This window comes from Chrysemys picta, chromosome 14, assembly GCF_011386835.1.
Source record: "Chrysemys picta bellii isolate R12L10 chromosome 14, ASM1138683v2, whole genome shotgun sequence".
NCBI lineage: Eukaryota > Metazoa > Chordata > Testudines > Emydidae > Chrysemys > Chrysemys picta.
In genome coordinates, this window is record NC_088804.1 from 42,622,218 (window position 1) to 42,646,046 (window position 23,829).

General features: G+C 58.5%; 1 protein-coding gene and 1 long non-coding RNA gene across 8 annotated transcripts; one reads left to right on the forward strand and one right to left on the reverse strand.

Annotated features, from left to right (window-relative positions):
- The first annotated feature begins 96 nt into the window (after positions 1-96).
- HAS3 (hyaluronan synthase 3) lies at positions 97-23,494 on the forward strand. Of its 7 annotated transcripts, none has more exons than XM_005310585.5 (4): positions 97-3,049; positions 14,360-14,980; positions 17,542-17,643; positions 18,478-23,494. In XM_005310585.5, the coding sequence occupies exons 2-4, from the start codon at positions 14,360-14,362 to the stop codon at positions 19,399-19,401; spliced, it is 1,647 nt and encodes a 548-aa protein (XP_005310642.1). In that variant the 5' UTR covers positions 97-3,049; the 3' UTR covers positions 19,402-23,494. The 7 variants fall into 7 exon arrangements, with proteins under 7 accessions (XP_005310642.1, XP_065423492.1, XP_065423490.1 ...); XM_065567420.1 differs by lacking the exon at positions 97-3,049 and adding an exon at positions 7,384-9,515; XM_065567418.1 differs by lacking the exon at positions 97-3,049 and adding an exon at positions 9,522-10,039.
- LOC135975650 (uncharacterized) lies at positions 2,586-6,151 on the reverse strand. The gene is made up of 2 exons (XR_010592636.1): positions 4,566-6,151; positions 2,586-3,118 (listed from the first exon to the last, which is right to left on the reverse strand). It is a non-coding gene; the product is annotated as an uncharacterized LOC135975650 (long non-coding RNA).
- Positions 23,495-23,829: the final 335 nt, after the last annotated feature.

Sequence of the window (23,829 nt, forward strand, 5' to 3'; positions counted from 1 at the left end):
AGAGCATGCTCTTGCTCTCCCTGGATAAAGACGCTAAGTTGGCGTGGGGAAGCTGGCCCTCCGTACCACGCTGGAGAGCTCAGCCCAGCCCGAGTGAGCGCCCTGCGCTGCATGTGCCCAAGGAGGAAATGGATTTGGTTTCACTTGCAGAGGGGAGGGAGGGGAATTGACCTGGCCAGTGCCTTGGGAAATACAAAGTAGGATCCAGCCCCTCCTTCCCCTCGAGTTGTCCACGCAGCCCGGGGTCGGACACCTCCGGGGGCCCAGGGCTGCAGGCAGGGCGGATGTGATGCAGCACGCAGACCGCACTAGCGATGATCTGTCAGACAGGCCCAGCCGCGTCAAACCGGCAAGGCCTGTGTTCTCCCACCCTGCCCAGGGAGCAGGTCAGCGCTCTGCTGGCAGGAAGGTGCAGCTTTCCAGTGGTGACCTGCTGAGATCTCCCTCCCTTTGTAAAGTGCTTTGGGATCAGCAGGGGTGAAGACCTGTCTGAGAGCTGAGGGCGGTTGCTGCTGGGCTGTGGGGAGCTGGCAGCTGCATGGGGAGCTGCCTCCTACAAGCAGCCTTGGCAGCTCGGCTCCTGGAGCCATGTGACTGCAGGAGCCTCTCAGCTTTGTGTGTTTGAAAAGGAGGGTTGTGGCCCTCGTGGCGGTGGAGAAACGCTGGAAACGCGAGGTCGGCTCAGGCCCCAGAAGGCAAAGAACCAGAGCCAGGTTCAGTCTTTGTCAAACTCTCCTGAGTGAAGCCGATCTCGTGTGTTGGGGGGGTCTGCCTGGTGATTTTTGAGTGCCTGGCACCAAACAAACCCATTGACCACTTCCTTAGTGGTCACCTCCACGTAGGCAGTGGCTGTAGTTGCCACGTGGCGGCAATGGGGGGGCACAGGAGGAGGTGCGGTTCCTGGGCTGGTGAAGGGGCAGGGAGGCCCCCGTGACACCTCTCTGAGATGTGGGGCAAGCTTGCGAAGCCCTGCACGCCTCTTTGGCCCGAGCCCGGTCCCTCCGCATCAGCTGCACGGGGAGAGGCAGGGAGGGGCTGGCGTCGTGGGCATGGTGCTAAAGCTCCATCCAGCTCCACTGCTCCCTAGAGCCTCCCTTCAAACCAATGGGGCCTTCGATTGAAAAGTGACGGGGTGGGGGCTTGTGGCATGTCTGATTCCTCCCTCTTGCTTGGGCGGGACCCAGGGGCCCCGGCCTCCAGCACAAGTGGAGAGTGACTCGCTGGCCTGCTTTCACTGGCGCAGCGACCGGACAAGATTCCTGTCTGGGCTCTCTTGGGAGCCTCTCTGAGGAGAGGAGCCGTTAGCTCTGGGGCGGGCGGGTTTATGGGAGATCTCTCTGCAGAGCTTCCAGCCGGGGCAGACACTACCTACCCCCGACTCCGCACTGCGACAGGCTCACCTCCCTGCCATGCTGTGGGCATGGACTGGGTCAGTGCAGAGATTCTGCCTGTGTCTCCAACTCCCCTCACAGGGAGAGGAGCTGCCTCTGGCACAGGTGCTGCTGGGGCTGGGGCAGCTGCGTGTTGACCTCTTAGAAATACCTGAGAACAAACATTAAAACCTGGGATCCCCGAGGCTTCTGCCTGGACCCAGGGCCGTGTGTGTGTGAGCCCAAAGCCCCCCGGGTCCCTGCCTGGACCGAGCACCCCGTCCGTGTGAGCCCAAAGCCCCCCGGGTCCTTGCCTGGACCCAGCACCCGTCCGTGTGAGCCCAAAGCCCCCCGGGTCCCTGCCTGGACCCAGCACCCCGTCCGTGTGAGCCCAAGCCCCCCTGGGTCCCGGCCTGGACCCAGCACCCCGTCCGTGTGAGCCAAAACCCCTGTGTCTCTGCCTGGAGACAGCAAAGCACTTGTGTGAGCTACAAGGTCCCTAGATGTCCCGTCACACCCAGTCCTGCTTCTGTTGCTACCCCCCAGCACCGGTACCGTATTCCCTGATGCCTAGGCTGCTGCTGGCATGCAGGGCCGTCCCCATCCCCTCTGGTGATCTGCAGCCATGCTGGCTCCGAGCGGAGTTTGCCAGAACACCTTCCCTTGTACACCTGCACCACATTCCCCAGCTCAGCGCCTGGCACACTCTCCTCGCCAGTGGGGTGATCAGGGCACAGGACACTGCCCCGGGGGGCTGGGAGCCTTTACGCAGCAGCAGATGGACGTGGGTAGATTTCCCACGGGTTTCCTTCGGCCCCGGCCGCCCTGTGAGTGAAGGTATTTCAAACACGCTGGGTCTGTGGCAAACACTGAGCCCTTTCTTTGCCCATCCCCACGGCTGTCTAGCGGATGGGCCAGCAGCCTTCCTCCCGGCTGGGAAGTGCCGTTGTTGCCTAAAGGTCTGGGATCAGGTTGAGGCCGGTGACAGTTGCTATGCGCGGATCCAGTGATCCCTGGGGAAATGCAATTCTGAGCTGTACCCAGGTCTAGGTACAAGGACTCCCAGTGTTGTGTGGCTGAATCGCAGCCCTCGCTGCCTCCCCCTCCCCACCCTCGGCAAAGCAAACGTTCTCTAATCTCAGTACCTTGATCTGCCCAGCAAACCCAGCTCCCCAGGCAGCGCTCTGCCACAGCCGGCGGGGGCCAGAGAAATGATTTTATAGCGTCTAAGAATAGCTTTATGGTCTGGGCTTTGAACGGAGGGAAAGCGGCAGCCGAGCGCGCGCTCATTGTCCTTGCTGGAGAATGCCAGGTTGCTGCAGGATCAGCTCCCACGAGTAGGTTTTCCCAGCCCTCTTTCCCTCTCCAGATTGCACCAGCTCTGTCTTCCTGCAGCTTTGGCTGGGCAGAGGCCACTTCTTTGGGGAGCTGTCTGTCCTGCCAGGTTTATGTCTGAGCTCTGCCTCCGCCTAGGATCACAGCAGGGGAAGATTTGTGAATGAAAAGTCTCTTTTAATGTTGTTTTCTGGGCTTCTGGCTGCAATTCTCCCTGTGCAAACAAGGCGATTTCTGTGCAGGAGGAGACGGAAATTTTATTTATACCTTGGGAAGTGCTTCTGCAGAGAGCCCCAGGAAGGGAAGGAAGGTGAGGTGTCTGCGAGCTGCGTTTGCATCAAAAGGTAAGAAGCTTCAGTGCTGCGATTTTACAACAAATTGGCCATGTTTGTCTGCACCTGTTTAAACGTTACCTGGGAAGGAGCATAAAGGTTAATAGATTGTGTGTGCGTGCACGTGCGCGCCCAGGTCTCCTGCACCTCACTGCGCCCAGGCATCACACCAGAGGATGCTGCGTTTGTCCTGCTTTCCAAACGCAGAGGCAGTGAGAACTCCCTGCCCTTCTCCCCTGACCCCGGCAGCTTTAAGCAGACACACAATGGAGCAGGGGCTTTCAAACCTCGGCTTTCTTCTAAACACTCCCTGTTGCTGCTAGACGCCAAACCTGGCTGCAGGGGGATGAGAGGGGCATGGCAAAGGGGTCTGGGCTGATTTCTGTCCCATGCAGACGGGCAGCTCAGCGGACTGCTCGACCCCCTGCTGATACCGCGCCCAGAGCAACTGGATTGTAACAGGTGCATCCCGCCAGCACTAGGTGCAGGCTGCCAGGGGTTCCAAGGAATTGCCCAAGGGGCGCGTTTCTTCAGGCAGCTCTCAGGGCTTTGCTCTCACGGGGTCTTTTGTCAGCGCCCCCTGCTCTGCCCGTGATCGGCGCGTGCGAGGGCAGGCCTGCTGCAGGAGATGGGGGGACGGACCGGCAGCGCAGAATTCCCCGCTGCTAGCATCCACCTGCATGTGAGAGCTCGCGGTCCCCTCAAGGGCTTTGCTGCCTGAGTACAGTGTCTGAAGGTCAAACCCAGCAGCTTCCACAGGCGGACGCTGGGCCCCAGAAGAAGCTCCCGCCTCCTTGGAGGAGCTGGGCCCCGAGGCCAGGACGCTCGTCACTACAATGAATACTCGGCCTTGCTCTAGTGCTTCCCCCTCAAGGCGCTTCCCAAAGAGCGACGAATTCGGCTCCCAGCACCCTGGCACCTGGGCTCCGAAGGGCTCGGGACTCACCAAGCCCTGGACAGCCAGTGGCAGACCTGGGAGATGGAGCCTTTTCACACTCCCCGTGGTAGCTGATTGCCTCTCCCCACCTGGGTCTCTGAGGCACAGGCCTGGGCGCCCAGCTCTGCCAGGGGCTGGAACTCCGGCTTTGTGCAAGTGGCAAGGTGGGGGGGAGCCTGTGAGAAATAGCAGCTGCTGGTAACTGGGGGTGATTTTTTAACCCGTTGTACCTCAGAATGAGGAGGGGCTTCACTGTTCACTGCCCCAGCCGTGGTCAGGCAGGTCAGGCGGTCTCGCTGGGGCCTACAGGCACACACAGCACAAGCCCAGCCACCAGCGTGCTGCCTGGTGCCAGCAGCAGAGGGAGGTGCCTAGACAGTCACCCGCTGGGCTGGTCTATTGGGAACGGGAGTCAAGCTCTGACATCCGCCCTAGCCCAGGTCTGTGACTGGCGGTGGGGCCGCAGCAGTTACCTAGGAAACACGATCTCTCTCTCCTGGAGGCTGCTGCCCCGGGGAGAGCTGAGCTCTCAGCCCAGAACAAAACCCCACCGTGCTCATGCCCTCGCTGCTGCCCCTGGAGAAATCTCACCTCTTCTTCAATGATCCCGACAGCAAATCCGTGAGAGGCAGCGGTGGGTGGTGGCAGCGGGAGAGGTTGGCTCTGGTGGCCCTGATTGGCCGGGAGGAGGGGCTAGGTGGAGGTGCGTCCGGGGCTAGAGAACGGGTGTGTGTGCCAGGAGATTATTCAATCGGGGCACGTCCTTGGCGCCATAGTCATGCGTCAACGTCCTCTGCTGAGGGCACCCCAAAACCCATTGTCCTGAGTCACAGAACCCTAGAAAGGTCCCTTGGGAGGGCTCATCTGTCAGCACTGGCAGGACCAAGTGAACCTGGCCCGTCCCGACTTGAGCTTACAGGCCTCCAATGACGGGGATTCCACAACCTCCATTGGCAGCTTGTTCCAGAGCTTAACTGCCCTTATACATAGAAAGGGATTCCTAGTATCTAACCTCAGTCTCCCTTGCTGCAGCTTAAGCCCATCACGTCTGTTCTACCTTCAGTGAACGTGGAGAACAATTGATTCCTGTCCTCTTTAGAACAGTCCTTCACAGCTCTGAAAACTGCGAACAGGTCCCCTTCAGTCGTCTTTTCTCAAGACGGAACGTGCCCAGTTTTCTGAACCTTTCCTCAGAGGTCAGGCTGGCTAAACCTTTTCTTGTCATTTTGGTGGCTCTGGCCGCTCCAATCTGTGCCCATCTTTCCAAAGCGCAGCGCCCACAATTGGACCCAGGACTCCAGCTGAGGTTGCACCAGTGCCAAGCAGAGCGGGACAATGACCTCCCGGTTCTTACGTCTGACACTCCTGTAATACACCCAGAACAATATTAGTCTTTGTCCCAGTGGCATGACACTGTTGACATACTCTAACCTCCAGATCCGTGCCTGCAGCACTGTTTGTAGTTTGCAATTGATTTTTCCTTCCTATGTGCAGCACTTTGCACTTTCCTGTGCTGAATTTCATCTCGATGATTTCAGACCAATTCTCCAATGTAGCAAGAGCCTTTTGAATTCTAATCCCGCCCTCCAAAGTGCTTGAAACCCCTCCCAGCTTGGTGTCATCTGCAGATTTTTTTAAGCATATCATACGCTCCATTATCCAAATAATTTAATGAAAGTGAGTCTGGACAGATGCTTGTGGGACCCCAATAGATACATCCCCCCCCAGTTTGACAGTGAACCACTGACAGTTACTCTTTGAGTACAGTCTTCCAACCAGTTTTGCACTCAATTTATAGTAATTTCATCTAGACCACATTTCCCTAGTTTGCTTATGATAATGTCATGTAGGACTATGTCAAAAGCCTCGCTAAAATCAGGATCTATCATGTCTGCAGCTTCCCCTCTATCCACTAGGCCAGTAACCCTGTCAAAGAAGGAAATTAGTTGGTTTGGCCTGATTTGTTCTTGACAAATCCATGCTGGCTATTCGTTATCACACTCCTATCCTCTAGATATTTCTTAGAGCTGTCAAGCAATTAAAAATATTAATCGTGATTAATCACGCGATTAATCACACTGTTAAACAATAGAATACCATTTATTTAAATATTTTTGGATGTTTTCTAGATTTTCAAATATATTGATTTCGGTCACAACACCGAATAAAAAGTGTACAGTGCTCACTTTCTATTTATTTGTAGTACAAATATTTGCATTGAAAAAACAAAAGAAACAGTATTTTTCAATTCACCTAATACAAGTACTGTAGTGCAATCTCTTTATCATGAAAGCTGAACTTTACATGCCAGATGCACTAAAGCTGTGTGTGTTCCTTCATGCTTCAACCACCGTTCCAGAGGACGTGCATCCATGCTGATGACGGGTTCTGCTCAATAACAATCCAAAGCAGTGCAGACCGATGCATGTTCATTTTCATCATCTGAGTCAGATGCCACCAGCAGAATTGTTTTTTGTTTGTTTGTTTGTTTGTTTTTTGTGTGGTTTGGGTTCTGTAGCTTCCGCATCAGAGTGTTGCTCTTTTAAGTCTTCTGAGCGCATGCTCCACACCTCATGCCTCTCCGATTTTTTAAGGCACTTCAGATTCTTAAACCTTGAGTTGAGTGCTGTAGCTATTTTTAGAAATCTCACATTGGTACCTTCTTTGCATTTTGTCAAATCTGCAGTGACAGTGTTTGTAAATCAAACAACGTGCTGGGTCATCATCCGAGACTGCTATAACATGAAATATATGGCAGAATGCGGGTAAAACAGAGCAGGGGACATACAGTTCTCCCCAAGGAGTTCAGTCACAAATGTAATTAACGCACTATTTTTTTAATTAACATCATCAGCATGGATGCATGTCGTCCAGAATGATGGCTGAAGCATGAAGGGGCATACGAATGTTTGGCATATCTGGCACTTAAATACCTTGCAATACCGGCTACAAAAGTGCCATGAGAACGCCTGTTCTCACTTTCAGGTGACATTATAAACAAGAAGCGGGCAGCATTATCTGCCATAAATATAAACAAACTTGTTTCTCTTAGCAATTGGCTGAACAAGAAGTAGGACTGAGTGGACTTGTAGCCTCTAAAGTTTTGCGTTGTTTTGTTATGGACTGCAGTTATGTAACCAAACAAAAATCTACATTTGTAAGTTACATTTTCAGGACAAAGAGATCACACTACAGTACTTGTCTGAGGTGAATTGAAAAATACTATTTCTTTTGTCATTTTTACAGTGCAAATATTTGTAATAAAAAATAATATAAAGTGAGCTCTGTACACTTTCTATTGTGTGTTGGAATAGAAATCAGTATATTTGAAAATGTAGAAAAATCCAAAAATATTTAATACATTTCAATTGGTTTATATTGTTTAACAGTGAGATTAATCACAATTAATTTTTTTAATCAGTTATTTTTTTTAGTTAATCACATGAGTTAATTGTGATTAATTAACAGCCCTAATATTTACCAATTGTTTGATTCATCATTTGTTCCAGTATTGTTCCAGGCATTGAAGTTAGGTTGACTGGTTTATAATTCCTCAGGTATTCTTTGTTCCCCTTTTTAAAGATAAGTTCTGTGTTTGCCCTTCTCCAGTCCTCTGGGACCTCTCCTGTCCTCCATGAGTTCTCAAAAATAATTGCTAACAGCTGGAAGGTTTCTTCAGCTAGTTCCTTCAATACCCTAGGATGAATTTCATCAGACTCTGCCGCTTTCAATACATCTAACTTATCTCTATATTTCCCTAGTTTGGCTTGTGTTCCTTCCCCCTTGTTGTTAATATTCATTGCGTTAAGTATCTGGTCACATTTTACCTTTTTAGTGAAGACTGAAGCAAAATAGGCAGTAAACACCTCAGGCATCTTGAGGTCGTCCATTATTCGCTCTCCTTGCCTTTTATGCCCCTTGCTCGGGGTAACTCATGTTGTCCCTATAGGGGGTGGGGGTGTGCGCTCCCCTTAGCAATTTGTCCATGTTTCCACTTTCTGTAGGATCCTTTTTGATTTTCAGGTCATTCAAGAGCTCCTGATGCAGCCATACTGGCTTCTGACTAGTCTTCCTGCCTTTCCCTTGCACCGGGATAGTTTGTTGTTGCACCTGGTACTGTCTCTTTGAGAACTGCCAGCTCTCTGGAATTCCTTTTCATTTTGATTTTCTTCCCATGGGACCTCACCTACCAGTTCGCTGAGTTTGTTAAAGTGCGTCTTTTTGTAATCCATTGTCCTTATTCGGCTGCTCTCATACCTTCCCTAGACTCCTGAAATCTGTCATTTCATGACCACTTTCACCCAGCTTGCCTTCAACTTTCAGATTCGCTACCAATGCCTCCCTGTTGGCCAGGCTCAAGTCTACAATGGCAGTCACCCCTCTTACATCCTGCACCTTCCTGAAACCAGACGTTATCCCCAGGACATTCCAAGAACTTATTGGGCAGTTGGTGTTTTGCTGGATTACATTTCCAGCAGATGTCTGAGCAGGGCCAGTGCCCCTAACTACTAGATCTTGTGTTTGGGATATTTCTGTTTGTTCTAGAAATGCCTCACCCACCTCCTCTTACTAATTGGGTCCCTACTACCATCACCCCTATTTCTTCACCCAGAGCCTGTCAAGTGCTCTGCCTCTCACCTCCTGAACCTCAGGACAGGGGTATATGTTCTTGGCATGTAATGCAACCCCCCCTCCCCCGCCTTTTCCCGGTTTGTCCTCCTGAACAAGCCGCCCCCTCCTCCACCGATGTTCCAGGCAGGAGACTTCTCCCCCCGCGATGCCCGTGAAGTCAAACACCTGCAGGGCACTTTGCTCCAGGTGCCGCGCTGGCAGCCAGAGCAGGGACTTTCCAGTGTGGATTTTGACTAATCCTTAGGGGACCTCAGCCAGAGGAAACCCCCTGTTGGGCCGGTCCTGCTCCGGGCTCATGTCAAATGAAGTCTGTAAAATGGGAGCAATCAGATGGGTCAATTAAAGTGCCACCTCTGGGGCTTCCAGTCAGATGCTTGGTCCAAAGTGAGCCCCATCTCCGTCCGCCTGCACCTCCAGCTATCGCCTGCAGGAGGCGCCAGCTGCCTGGGCGGAGGAGGGGGATCCACTCCCACTCCCCCTCCACACCGGACCGGGGGCAGGGTCCGGCGCCTCAGGCTCCGGTCAAACCCAGTGACATTCCAGCAGGGAGCAGGCGAGAGGCTCCTGCCCCTCCCTAGGGACAACGCCCAGCCCCCTCGGCGGAGCACACGGGCCTTGGCCGGGTTCTTCTCTGCCTTGGAGGGAGGTGGCTCTTGTAGTGATTTGAGTCCCCCGAAGCCCTGCTCTGGTTTAGAGCAGCGGTCCCAGGAAGTGTCCTCTCCCTCTCCCAGCATAGTCTCTCCTTAGCGCACTGGCTGCGTGGTGGTGCACCCCGGGCCCGCGCTTGTTAGCGTCCAGCCATGGCTACACCTGCTCCGATCATCGCTCGGACACGCCCTGTTGCACCAACTCCTGCCTAATGGGTTTGTCCTTGAATCCTGCTGCTACTAATGCACCGGACTTTGACAGGTGCGAATCACTGCTTTCACAGGTCCCCCATGGACACCTCCACTCTCCCCCACACTCCTCGGGCGGGAGGGGCCCCAAAGAGGGCTGGGGGGGTGGTAAATAGCTCTGGCACCAAAGGGGTCTCGTTCCCCTCTCAGACCCCCAAAGGCTGAACTGGTTCCGCTGCCGGTTCCTGACACGTTCGGCCCGAGCCCGAGCCGAGCTCTGGAGAATTTCAGCCCGAAGGGGCAGAGGCGATGCCCCTTCTCATGGAAAGGCGACACTAATCCGAGGGCTGGCAGCTGTGCAGGGCCCGGTGCTCGCTTATCTCTGTAACTTCCCCTCACCCCCCTGGCTCGGGCTCCGGGGCGGTTCACTTTGGGCCTCCTGGAGCTGAGCAGCTGCGTGCCAAGAGCCTGGCACCCGGCACTTCCCTGCCGTGGGAAGCGAAAGTCCCTTTCGAGTCTGGGTGCTGTGCGCGGAAGATGAACCGCTCAGGCGCCCCGGCTGCCTCCGCCACCCTGCTCGGGCCCGGGAGCCAGGAGGTACCGTGCACTTCATGGGACTTGCCCCAAGCCAGCAGCGATCGGTAACCTGCGGGGTTGCGCGGGAGCAGAGCATTTGGCTGCAAGAAACAGAACTGCAGGCAGCCCGAGGCTAGGCTCCAGGTGTCACTCCGGCGTGGAGGGAACCATGTTCCCTCCAGTCTCATTGTCCGCCTCCCTTCCCCAGCTCTCTCCCCCTGCCTGCAGCACCTTCAGCCCCTCGGGTCCTGCTCTGGCTTTAGACCTGAACGGCACCAGCTCCGAGGGGCCTCTCTGGCCGGGCTCTCAGGTACCCACCCGGCTGTCCGGGAAACCCCATCTTCAGCCTCCATCTGTGCGAGCCCTTCCCTGGCCCTGACGGAGGGGAGCCTCTGGCCAGGGGGGGGCCGAGGCAGAGAGAATCAGGGACTTGCTGGGTCCCGCAGCCGCCTGGCCGGGGCAGGGGCAGAACCCGGCTCGGTGCCCGGGCACAAGCCCCGCCTGGCTGACGGGGTTGCTTCACTAGGACGAGCCTGTGGGGCTCCCCGGGCCGGTGGTTTGGCTGGACCCTGCCGGCCCCGCGGCGCCCAAGGGCGGGCAGCCCCCGGCGGGAGCACGTGGAGGGCGGCGCGGCGGCTCGCGGGGAGGTGACGGGCGGCGCCCGCCCGCTCCCTGCCTCCCTCCGCCCGTGGGCAGCCCGGCGCTGCAGCCCGCTCGCAGCCGGGGGAGAGGGGCTCCCCCCTCCGGCCTCGGGGCGTCTCTCCCGGCCGGGCAGGCGGAGCCCCCGGGGGCTGCAGGAGGTGCCGGCTCAGCCGCTCCTTTAAAGGCGGCTCGGCCGGGCCGGGCTCAGAGCGGCGCGGGAGGCGGAGGCCGGTGCAGGCGGCAGGGAGCCGGGCGGCACGGTGAGCGGGGCGGGGATCGCTAGTTCCTGCCCCCCGGGCTGGGCTGGTGGAGCGCGGGGAGCCGGCCGGGGGCTCCGGAGCTGCGGAGCGGGCTGCAGGGTGAGAGGCGCCCCGGCCCCCTTGGGTCCTGCCGGCCCCCGCCCGTCTCCTCTCTCCGGTCCCTGGGCTCTCCACGCCCGCCCAGCTGCGGCAGCCAGCGGGAGTGGGCAGCGTCCGGCAGGAAGCCACTGGGGTCCCTGGCCCCTTCTCGGCCCCGCTTCCCCAGCCCGGCTTTGCAGAGCTCCCCCGGGGACTGGAGGTGAGAGCCGGGGCCTGCCTCGCAGGGTGGGCAGCAGGCGGGGGCGGCTGGCAGGGTGCTGCACATCCCTGGGAGGGGAGCCTGCCTTGTGGCTCCCCTGAAATCCTCCAGGTTCTCCTGTGGGGGGTGGGGGGCCCTTCTCCCCGGTGCTCTCCCCACCAAGAGATCTGAGCTGAGCCTCCCCCCCCCCCACTGTTTGCTCCAGCCCCAGCGCTGGTCTCCCACCCTGGGGCACGGCCAGATCCATACAGCCCTGGGGGCAAAGGGCTGGGCCCTACGTTGCCTGGAGTGCACTGGGGCCATGCGAGCTAGTGTTGGGTTGATGCTCACAGGGGCCATAGAGCCTCCCTTACCCTGGCACACCGAGGCTGGTGGTTTGTGTAGCCCGGCTTCCTGCCTGGTGCCTCGTCCTCTGGCCTTGCACATGGCCCGGAGCCAAGGGAGACACTCAGGTGGAGGAACAGAGAGCCCCACAACCCGGCCACCTTGCAACCTGCATGTTCCCTGCTCCACCCAGCAGGTTAGCCCCTGCCTTCTGGCACCTTGCATGTGGAGCAGAAACCAGCAGGCAGGGCTGGTGGGTCCCTACCCCTCACGCACAGGGATTGGCCTGACCCGGGGCACTGGGATAGCTGTGAAGTGCAATTGGCAGGAGAGGTCAATCATTCCTTTCCTGTAAGCCCATGGAGGCCAGGTGCTGACTGGCCCCTTCCCAGGAGCAGAGACTCCTCTTAGGAGTGGGGTTCTCAAGCAGACAGGGACTCCCTGTATTTATCCCCCCCACACATGTGCACGCAAGGCCCAGGACCTCTGTAAGGGCAGTGAGCCCCTGGCTGCTCCGTCCTGCTGCGGGGTCGGCTGGGAGTGGGACAAAGGCATCCTTCAGCAAAGCCCAGCTCTGCTCCGGCGGGGCCTGGCACCCGGCAGTCTGGGTGTACGGGCTCCTGGCTATCAGCTGGAAAGGTGCCATAGCCTGCATGGCTGTTGGCAGCTCTGCAGCAACCCCTCTGGCGTCTCCCCTTGTACGCCCTCTGTTATCGGAGAGCCTCGCTCACCTGCGTGACTAGGAATGAAAGGCTCTTGGCCAAGTCTCTAGCTCTTCCCCCCGGGGAAGCATGGCTCTGTACTTTCCCACCGGTGACTGGCTCTGTGGGGCGAGACCACTGGCTGCAGCCCCCCTGTCCAGGCTCTGGTTTCCTGTAGTTTGGGGGCCCAAAGGAGAGCCTTCCAGTGTCTCTGGCTGCTGACCTTCCTCGTCCCTCTGACACAGCTTGGTAGCTGGGGATGGCCAGGGCAAGTGCCAACAGGCCTGAGGCCCCAGGATATGGGGCCAAGTCCCTCCATCGCGCTGGCTTTGTACTAAGCTTTGGGATTGAGTCCAGTACCTGCTCAGAAAGGAGCAGAGGAAACAAATCCTCCAGGTGAGGGAGAGCCTGCGTCCTGGGTGACAGGGGGTCTCTGTGTCCCTGATAGAGACCTGGGAACCGCCCTCTTCCAGGCCTGGGTTGTGGTCAGCAGCCTTGTGGCTGGGAGGCTGTAGCTGGTCTCCTCACAAGACTCCTACAATCCGGTGGGCTAGTGCGGCATGTAAGGAGACTGTGTCTGAAGGACCAAGAGCAGAGCGGGGCTCTCCGGCTGGGCCCGCCCCAGAGGAACCGAACGGAATCTGGCTGGCTGGGGAAGGCAACGCTTCCCCGCTGTAGGGGGGATGGATGGAGCAGGGGAGCTGCATTAGATCAGGAAAGGGACTGATAGCCCAGCCCCTTCTCACTAGGGATGACGCGGGACAGACCTCTTCCTCTTTGCTGCAGGTCTGGGGAGCAATGACACGTGTCTGACTTGGGTGTGCAGTTGCTGCGATTGCTTGTGCAAATGGCTGCCTATGCACTTTTGCACACTTGTGCAGTCCATGTGTCATGCACCATCAAGCAGTCGCATGCTCAGCTCTCTGAAGTGTTTGGTCCTGAGAGCTCAGAACCTGAAGCCTGTGTTCAAATTGTGTGGGTTTTCTGGTTGCTGGGTGACAGCGTTTTACACCCTGCAGAGAGGAGCTGTTCCAAGGGCCTGTCTTTGAACGGCCAGCAACAGCGCACGAGAAGTGGGCATCTGGCTAGGGTAACAGACACAACTCGGTGCATGAGGCCAATATGGGGGGGGGGGAAATGTGTGTGTGTGTGGGGGAAATAAACCTTTCCTCCTGCATTTGAAATGCAGTGGGTCAGCCTGTATACAGAGTTCCTGTATACAGAGCCAGTGTCCAGTCATAGCCTGGCTTTGTGACAAGTCTTTGGCCACTTCTGGGAGAGGATGCTTTGATTTCTAGCACTAGTTCTGAGGAGACCTGAGCCTGGCTGGGATTCACATGCAGAAACTCTAGGGAGAGTAGCCAACCTGTCTGCCCTTGACAAGTCACCTGCGGCGGGCGCGGGTTGTGAAGCAGCAGAAACAGTCGCAGATGCAGTGACACTCGGTGTTTGGTTGTGTGAGTGGCTGGCTGTGAACTGCTCCTGGGTGGCTCAGAGCTGAAGGTCTCTGGGAAGGTGACTCCCACATAACCCACTAGGCGATCTCACGGGGGGAGGAATCCCTGCAGAGGGGGTTAGCCGGCACTTCTGGCAGCTGCTCCTTCACTGCTGGGGAAAGTGAGTGTGTGTCCTGGGTGTGTGAACAGTGCGTGCCCTGGGTGTGGCGACAGCCGTGTGCACAGTGCTTTCCAGAGTGCAGACTGGCTTGCCAGCTAACCGAGACCCCAAGCGATGGCAGGCCCTTGTCTGCAACCTGGAGGGCAGGAGGGCAGTAGGGAGCTGACTTGGCGATCCCCATTGGTTGAAGGGGAGTATGAAGTCTCCAATGCACTTCAGGCTGGCCCAGGGCTCCGGACTGTTGCCAGGAATGGGACCCCCTCCCCTTCTGTAGCACCCTTCCCTGGTCCTGCCTTCAGTACCCAAGTGAGCCCTGCTAACTGGCATGCTGCCAGAAGGAAGGCCCCCTGCTCTGCCAGCTGGGTGACTGGAGGAAGGGTTGCTTGGGCCCCCCCGGGCAGCACCATTGCTTCTGTGGCTTTGCTGTCTGACCTCAGCCTGCCCTGTGGGCTTTGGGTTGCACCCCTAACATAGCCTCTGGTTCCTTCTCTTTGGACAGATGCCAGTGAGCTTTGCCACGGCCCTTCGTGTTTTTGGTACCAGCCTCTTCGCCTTGGTGGTGCTGGGAGGCATCCTTGCAGCCTACATCACTGGCTACCAGTTCATCCACACCGAGAAGCACTACCTCTCCTTCGGCCTGTATGGTGCCATCCTGGGCCTGCACCTCTTCATCCAGAGCCTCTTTGCCTTCCTGGAGCACCGGCACATGCGGCTCGAGGGGCGGCCCCTGAAGCTGCACCGCTCCGTGGCGCTCTGCATCGCTGCCTACCAGGAGGACCCCGACTACCTGAAGAAATGCCTGCGCTCGGTGAAGCGCATCTCCTTCCCCGACCTCCAGGTGGTGATGGTGGTGGATGGCAATGGCCAGGATGACACCTACATGCTGGAGATCTTCAATGAGATCCTGGGCTCCGAGAAAACGGGCTGCTACGTCTGGAAGAGCAACTTCCATGAGAGGGGCGAGGGGGAGACGGACAGCAGCCTCCAGGAGAGCATGGGGCACATCCAACAGCTGGTGCGGAACAGCACCTACTCCTGCATCTTGCAGAAGTGGGGGGGGAAGCGCGAGGTGATGTACACAGCCTTCCGAGCGCTCGGGGACTCCGTGGACTACATCCAGGTGGGTGGCCAGCTCCTGGGGGCGGCTGGAGGGTGTAACGGCGGGGGAGAGGGGTGACGCTCCCGCCTTGGAGGGCACGTCCAGGAACAGTGACCATGCAGCTCTCGCTGGGCTTTCCACGCAGCTCTCGCGCTAACCAGTGGGGAGCCGTTTCATTTTTCTTTGCTTTGAAATACAAAGTGAAGGAGGGGCTGGGGTGGCGGAATCTGCTGCCTCAGGACAGGGGCAGCACAGCCTTTGCTGTACCTTTCCTGGGCGGGAGGGACCGCAAGGCTAGGCCGAGATCTGTCCCAGCCGATGCACCGGGGATTGACTGGCTCAGGCAGACCGGAGAGCCAGAGCGAGGAAGGGTTAGTGGTGAAGGCTGAGAGTTGGGACACTGCGCTCCCAGCTGACTCCTGGCACGGTCCGGTCCTGGCTCCGAACCCACCTTCTCCAGATCCAGCCCAGCCTTCCTGTGGGATTCGTTTGTGCCCAAAGCGTTTGAGATCCTCTACGGGGCAGTGCAAGAGCAGGGAGACTGGGCTGGCGGCTGACCTCAGTGGCTGTGTATGTAGCAGTGCATCAGACAGGCTGCTCAGGGCATGCGGGGGACGCAGCAGTGGCACAGTCACTGTCCTCAGTCCTGTCCCTTTCCTTTGTGCAGCCCCTGCCAGCTCTCTGTCCTGTTCTACCTCTGCTTGGCGCTGTGTGCAGGGAGCCTGGGGCTCTGGTCCGTAGGGCTCCTCCAGCTTACAGTTCCCGCCCGCTGGCGGGTTGTGTGTTCCTGACCTGGACTGTACAAAGCCCTCAGTGATCCCCCTGCCCAGCGAGAACTGAATTACCCAGGGGAGTTCATGTGAGCCATGGGAGGGGTAACCCTGGCTCAAAAGGCTTCGCCCAAGACACATGCCCAGGAGTTGAGATGCTCTTGGGTTGCAGCTCTGGTCTGGAGCTCTCCCAAGAACAGGATTTCTTGGGAGCCCCTCCTGCTTCCTGTTGGGGTCCCACCAGCAGCCAAGAGGTGTGAGCCTGTGACGCCTGCCTCTGGGGGAAATACAAGCTCCATAGGCCAGGGTTCGGGAGACGCTAAGGGAAGGAAAGGAGGTGAGATGCCCGTGCCAGGTAACAACGTCCCCATCCCCCAGCCACCCGGGGGAATAGCACTCAGCCTGGGGGCATGCCACATGTGGGACTAACCCCCTAAACTGGCAGCCAGCCTCGAAGGGCTCAGCAGAGGCCAGCTCAGGAAAGTGAGGGCACATGCTGGCTCAGGGAGCAGTAGCTGTATTCACATGCAGGCAGAGAGGCAGGAATTGGTTCTTGGGGGAAGGAGGGTGCTGGAGCTCTCTGCAAACCCGTGGGCTAGCCAAGCACGGGGGAGTGCGACCCTCTCTTCCCACTGGGCTGAGAGAGTCCAGAGCAGCTGTTGCACAGAGGATCCTGCCCTGAGTGGGCAGTGGCCAAATAGGCAGATTGGGTCCCTCCAAGAATGAGACTTGGGGAGTGCAGGGCCGTCGTCCCTGGGGGGGGCCGTGGCTCCTGGGATCGCTGGCAGTGAGGCACTAGCAAAGGGCCGTGGTGCACTGGAGAGCCAAGGTTCAGGCCCCAGTTCTGTAGTGCCACAGATGTGCAGGCCACTCTAGAAAGAGGCAGAGATGGCATGAGAAAACCGTGTCAGTACACTGAGGAAGCCCTGCACAGGTGTCCGAGGTACTCATCGTTCTGGGACCCATACATTAGCCGGAATGGCTGGAGGGCGCTTTGCCCCGAGAGGAGAAAGGCCGTCTCGGCGCTCGCCTTGCCAGGCCAGCAGCCTTGCCAAGGTGCATGGCATTCCCGTGCACTGCCACAAGCAGGAACTGCTGTTCCCCGGCAAGCACCGAGCATGCCCCAGCCATGGCCACTTGCTCTTTGGGCCCTGTGAGACGCGAACCCTGCGGCAAATGGCTAATGCCTGGATGGTGCCAGGTCTCCCTACTGCTCTCTGGCACTGCCACTTCAGCTCCTGGAAGCAGAACTACCTCATGACATCTTCCCCCTGCCCCTCTGCAGTGAGACCTTTCACCTCTGCCCCATAGTGCACCCCTGCCCCCTAACGGCAGACTCCTCTTCCCTGCCAACTTCCTAGCACAGAGACATGTCTCTCTTCCCTCCAGCCCCCCTCAGGGGCACAGCCCTGCCTGGGCTCAGAACTAGGGCCCTGGCTGCCCCTGTGCTCTGCATGGTTCTGTGAGCGCAGAGCAAGGAGGAAAGGTGATGTGGGCAGTACCATGCTGCTCCCCTGCTGGAGCTCCTCAGTCCGGTTGTGCCCATCTGCTGTTTTGCAGATGCCCTGTGGCTGCGTATGCCCCGGGCAGCCTCTCAGAATGGACTCCTGGAGCTGCCCCATAGGCCCAGCGTGTCCGTGGCAGGACAGGCCTCTGCCCTAGGGCTTGCTCTGCGGTCCTTTGTCTAGTCCAGTTCTAAGTGACTCGGGCTTTGCTGGATGCAGGGTTGGAGGCTGGGCTCCCGCGGCGTGCGTGGAAGGGAGCTGGAGGCTTAGGCCGAGCAGACCGTGACGTTCTCTCTCTGCTCGGTAGGTGTGTGACTCAGACACAGTCCTGGACCCAGCCTGCACAGTGGAGATGCTGCGCATTTTAGAGGGGGACCCACGAGTGGGCGCAGTTGGTGGAGACGTTCAGGTACGAACCCGAGGGCCGAGTGAGACTGCCCTGAACTCCCAGAGCCAGCTGAGCCCAGGGAATGCAGGGCCACTCGGGGGTAGGGTGGGGGGATTGCTTGGCTCCTCTGGGGTTGGGTGCCAGGTTCAAAGTGAGCCTGGACGTGGTGCTGCTGCTGAGTGGGTGGGGAACCAGTCCCTGTGCCAGTGCTGGGGGGGGGGGGGGGGGGTTAGTGCCATATCCAGGCCTGGGGATGCCAAGGCAAGAGGCTCTATAAAATCCTAGGGTAGAGGGAGCATCCTGGAACAGCCCCGGAGGAAGCTTTCACCGCGGCTCAGAGCCAGCCTGCACGCTGTGCTGAGCCAGGTGCCACGTGCTCTGGCAGTGATCATGAGGCACACCTGGGGTGGCGGCTCTGCATGGCGGTGCAGGTTCTGGCCTCACCCCGTAGGCACAACCAGTGGGGAGGGGAGGGGAGGGGCGGGGCAATGTCCCTCTGCCCCCATCCTACTGCTGCCTGCTGTGGGGCTCCTCTGTGACTGGTGTGAGGCTGGCAGGTGCCTCCCTGAATAACTGGGCAGCAGGGCTGAGGTCCTGGAGGCACCTAATTTCTCCTTAGAACGGCCACGGTGCCTGTCTGCGCTGGTCTCTGCCCTGCAGGCCTGGCCGCGTGCACACGAAAAGCTGGCTACTGCTGTCGCTCTGAGAGCAAGGGCCTCTCGCAGCAGGGCTCCCCTGCATGGGCAGACTGTGGGCGCTGCTGGGGGCGATGCTGCTCTCCTTGCCTCGGCTGGGGAGGGAAGCCCTGCAGGGCTACGTACGAATGGCGTCTCCTTACACGTCTTGCCTTTCCAGATCCTCAACAAGTACGACTCGTGGATCTCCTTCCTGAGCAGCGTGCGGTACTGGATGGCCTTCAACGTGGAGCGGGCCTGCCAGTCCTACTTCGGCTGCGTGCAATGCATCAGCGGCCCCCTGGGCATGTACCGCAACACCCTCCTGCAGCACTTCCTGGAGGACTGGTACAATCAGAAGTTTCTTGGCAGCAAGTGCAGCTTTGGGGATGACAGACACCTCACCAACCGTGTCTTGAGCCTAGGGTATAGGACTAAGTACACCGCCCGCTCCAAGTGCCTGACCGAGACTCCCACCAAATACCTCCGCTGGCTCAACCAGCAGACTCGCTGGAGCAAGTCCTACTTCAGGGAGTGGCTCTACAACGCCTTGTGGTTCCACAAGCACCACCTCTGGATGACCTACGAGTCTGTGGTGACTGGCTTCTTCCCCTTCTTCCTCATTGCCACGGTCATCCAGCTGTTCTACCGCGGCCGCATCTGGAACATCCTCCTCTTCCTCCTGACTGTGCAGCTGGTGGGGATCATCAAGGCCACCTACGCCTGCTTCCTCCGGGGCAATGCGGAGATGATATTTATGTCCCTCTACTCCCTGCTCTATATGTCCAGCCTCCTGCCGGCCAAAATGTTCGCCATCGCCACCATCAACAAGTCAGGCTGGGGCACCTCCGGCCGCAAAACCATTGTGGTCAACTTCATCGGCCTCATCCCCGTTTCTGTGTGGGTCGCTGTCCTGCTGGGAGGCCTGGCCTACACGGCGTACTGCCAGGACCTCTTCAGTGAGACGGACCTGGCCTTCCTCATCTCTGGTGCCATCTTGTACGGCTGCTACTGGATGGGGCTCCTCATGCTCTACATGGCCATCGTTGCCCGGCGCTGTGGGAAGCGGCAGGAGCAGAGCAGCCTGGCTTTTGCCGAGGTGTGACAGGTGGGGGGGCTCTGGATGGAGTGGGGAACGTGCAATGGGAAAGGATTAGTGCATTGTGCGGGGGCAGGTGGGGGTGGGGAGGAGACGGGATTTTATTTGTGGGTTTTTAAATTGCTGTCCAAGGAGCGAGTTCCTGGGCTAGTGAGTCTGAACGCCACCCGAGGAGAGGCTGCTTGTTGCCCAGCAGAGCACACTTCAGGTAGCCTGGGCCATGCACGCCTGCCTGCAGGTGCGGTGACTCCAGCGTTTGAGGCCCATCCTACTGCTGGAGGAGTGGGAAATCCCCTGAGGCAGCTTCCCGCCTTTCCAACACTTGCGATGGCTCCGGTGGAGATCCCTGTCTGCCACCTGCCAGGGCACAAAATCCTGTGTGGGAGCAGCACTGAGCTCCACTGGTGTGGGAGAGGCCCTGGGCCGGAGGTGGGACAGGAGGCATTGCCTGCAGTCTCCAACGTGAGCATTAAGGCTCCAGGGGAGGCCTGCTCCCCAGGAGCCAGGGAGAGTGCTCTGTGCTCCCCCTGCCCACCAGTAGGGACAGCAGTGCTCACTGAAATGAATTCATACTTCAAAAGAATCCAAGTTTGCGAACACTTTGTCCTGAGCTGTAGAGCAGGAGCTCTGGTGGCACTGGCAGCATGGTAGGTGACACAGTAAGTTGGCTGCAATGCGTGCCCCTGGAGCCCTGATTCCTGCCTGGGGCCCGCGAAAGAGGCTGAGGGGGGCACTGCTTAACCAGAGCCAGGGCCTGCTCCGAGCTGGGCTCGGCCAGGCCCTGTGCCTCTTTGGTGCTGGTCTATAAACTCTGGCAGCGGGGACTGCCCACGGGAGTCAGGGCTCACGAGGTCCAAGGCAGGTATGGTGAAGGCTCCCCTCCCCCTGGGAAGGAGTGCCCCAACGTCTCTGCAGGAGAAGCTGTGCTTGGCAGGCCGTGAGCTCCCTCCCTCTTGTGCTTTACCGTCCAGACACTGGATTCCCTGTCAGTCTTGCATTCTCCCCAGGCAGGAAAATGGTCCATAAATATTCAATGTATTTAAGAGGGCAGAACCCCCCCCCCCTCCCCGCACAGGCCTGTGGATTTAATGCTGTGAACTAGGGAGGGTAACCTGTGGCTCTCCTGAGGCTTTGTGCTGGGGCGGGGGCTGCTTTGCTCAGGACACTGCAGTCCTTTCCCTAGTGCGGTGAAGAGATGTCTCCAACTTGACATGAGAGTTTCCAAAGCAGGGGGAAGGATCCTCCCCTGCGAGGGCCCAGATGGCAGCAGTTGGGCCGCCTGGACTGGACCATTCTTTGCCGTTCTGAAGCGGCTTCCTCAGTCCTTTTCCTTGAGCCACTTGAAAAGGGGAATGATCCTGGCCTCCCGCAGGGATCTGCCGCAGGTCTGTATGGCCCAGCTGCCTCCAGCGCTCTCCCATGGCTCCTTCTGATCCAAAGCCCTGGGCATGAGGGCAGTGTGCGCCCACGGTGCTGATGGCGGGAGGAGCTGCTGCTCCGCTGTGCCACTCACCCCCATGAGTGGCACAGGCAGGGGGGCTGTGCCCTGGGGTCACTGCCAGGGGCAGTGGGGCACGCTCTGCCCAGCTCAGCCCAGGGCCTGGCTTGTCTGTTCCTCAAAGGCTGAGGCAATATGGCTCCATTTTTAGCCATTGCTGTGCTCAGAGGAACATCCCTACAACGGCCAGACCAAGAGCAATAACCCGAGCCAGCCTGCTGCTAGGGCCACGGGGCCGCGCACAGCTCGAGTGCCCTATGGTGCCAAGGCCCACGGCAGGGTCACCTGGGGCCTCTCGGGATGGCTGCCTCTGCCCCCCATTCAGCATCACCCGGTGCTTACGAGCGACCTGTGGGCCAGACTGTGCCAGCAGCTGAGGGCGAAGGCAGAAAGGTGAGTGGCTGCATTCAGATTACATGGCTCTGAGCTTTCCTCCTCCCCTGCCTGTCCCCTGGGCCCACTGCACGAGGGGGAGCACCTTTGCACTGGAGCGAGGCCAAGGCTGGCTGTCAGGGCTGGTGATAGGAACGGGGAGGGGGCAGCATCAAGATGGAGTTAGAAAGTGCTTATTACTTAGCCTCTCAGTGCTTCCCCTCCTCCCTGCTTCTCAGGTCATGGCGCCTGGTTGTGTCGGGTCCTAGTGTCCTGTCCACACCACGCAGGAGTGCCAGATCCCCTCTCATCCAGGTGAGGGAACACCATCTTTACGGCTGCTCAGGACGGTCCTGCCCTGCTTTCATATGGCTGCGCACAAGCAAGCAGCACGGCCTGTGCCCTGGGAGGCAGGACCCTGGGTACTATTCCTGGCTCCGCCACTGATGCAGGCAAGTCTCTTCCCCAGCTGTGAAAGGGGGGTATGTGGACACCTTGGGAGATGGGTGCTCTCCCAGGGCAGTTAATTATGTGCTGTCTATTCCAGGGGTTAGCACCGTGGGCCCCACTCCGCCAAGAGCCTCAGTCAGAATCCCTGCCCCATGCCCTCTCTAGTGCCCAGCCCTGGCTGTAGCTCTAGCATCTCTGTGTGAGGCTACGTGCCAGACCCAGAAGCCAAGCGCCGCTCTGCGGAAGAGCGTCTGTGCCCAGTACAGCCAGGGTGCTGGGGGCGGTGTGGAGAGAGGCAAAGGGATGTCGAGGGACGCATGGCGTGAGCCTAGCCGGAGCAGGAATGTAGCAGGTAAAGGGCTCACCCCTGTTCTGCTGGCTGAGGAGCCTCATGCAGGGACCCAGCGATGAGGCAGAAGGGAAGCAGGGCTTAGAGTTCTGGAACCAGCCACCCAGCCTGTGCAGAAGGGGGTCTGAGAGGCCGTCTGCTGAAGAAACACCACACAAGCCCCTTAGGCCCCTCCAGCTGCCCCTCCCTGGCCCCCGTGGGCGTTGGTAGGGTCTGAGGGTTGCCCCATGGAGAGCAGCAGCTAATTCAGGCCCCTTTGCCAAAGAAGGGAAGGGCGGTGAGAGGCCAGTCAGCGGGAGCCGCCCAAGAATGGCTGCCGGCAGCTTCTTTGCCTGCCCTCCACTCCGCCTCAGGAGTGCTCAAGGGGCTTGTGAACCCTTCCAGGGCCTGCAAGGGTGGTTGTAGCCAAAACCTGTGTTTCGCGCTGTGTCCCGGTGAGCTGGGTGCTGCACCACTCCTCCAGCACAGAGCCTCTGCCATGAGTAAGGGAACGCCAGCCCCCGGCCAGTTAGTACCTCTGCTGAGCAATGCAAGGTGCTGTGCTGGGGGCTAAGCTGGGGCCAGCCCCATGGAGTATTTTTGCATGTTGGCTTAAGTCCCTGTGCTGCTACTGAGCCGGGTTTAGTGGGCCAGGGGTTCCCCTAGTCTGCGGAGCTGCAGGGCAGAGGTTCCAGTAACCACCCCCATCCCATCCAAGAGGGACAGGAGTCGAGCTGAGAGCACCCCCCCACCCCGCAGGGACTAACCTGCCATGGTACCAGGCTGCTAAAGGCTGGGATTCCAGCCGCTGGGCCAGGCTGCTTGTCTGTGTGGGCAGTTACCTCAGGAGAGGGGATGCTCCCAGCGCTTTGCACCCCTCCTTGAGCTAATCACGGCTGCTTTGCTCTTGTGCTGGGTCCAGTCAGCTCTGTTCCCCGACTTCTGTGCTTTCTTCTGAGGGAGGGCCCCTGCGGATTGTACTCTATGGGCTGCTGGAACCGGTGCCTCTCCCTGCATGTCACTGCAGCCTCCCCTCCCCTCCGGTGCTAGGGGGAGGGAGCCTGGCCTCCCTGGGCGTACGTGGAGGCCTGAGCAGGGCCCTGGCTTTGGATCTAGACCACAGGTATGTGCTCCCTTCTGGGCCTGGGAGAGCAGCTTCCACCCCTGCTCCACCCAGCAGTGTCCCCACATCCCTTGTGTCTGGTCTGGCTCCTGGCTGCACCACAGCTGTCTCCCCAGGCCCTCTTCTCAGGGCAGAGCCCTTACTCCAGGTGATTTACTCCATTTAATACAAGGTTTTTAGGAGACTTTTGTAGCTCTTTGGTATTTACACTTATTGCTACCATTGTTTGTAAATCTATTTATTTTTTACCTGCATTTTTTCATTTTTTAAAAGGTCTGTTTTTATATCGCAATGGATTTGTCATAATAAAGAGATTTGCACACAGGAAGGCTGGGGGTGTGTCTTGGGGGGGCAGCTGCCTTCTTGGCCCTAGAAATGAGTCCCCACCCATGTCAAGAGCAGCTCTGCCAGGAGCCTGGCTTGGTAACTGAGTGCCTCCCCAAGGGCCATGTTCATGAGAAGCAGGCCACCTCAGCCTACGCTCCTGCCCCCCAGGCTCCTGCAACTACCCACGCAGGGCCACTTCCTCCCTTAGCCATGCCCTGCAGGGGCCTGAGGTGGGGCAGGGGGCTCACCGTGGAGGCAGAATTCCCAAGGGTTTGCTCCAGTAGCTGAATACCAGCTGACCCATGCTGCTGTAAAGGGGGCTCAGTGTCCCGGGCT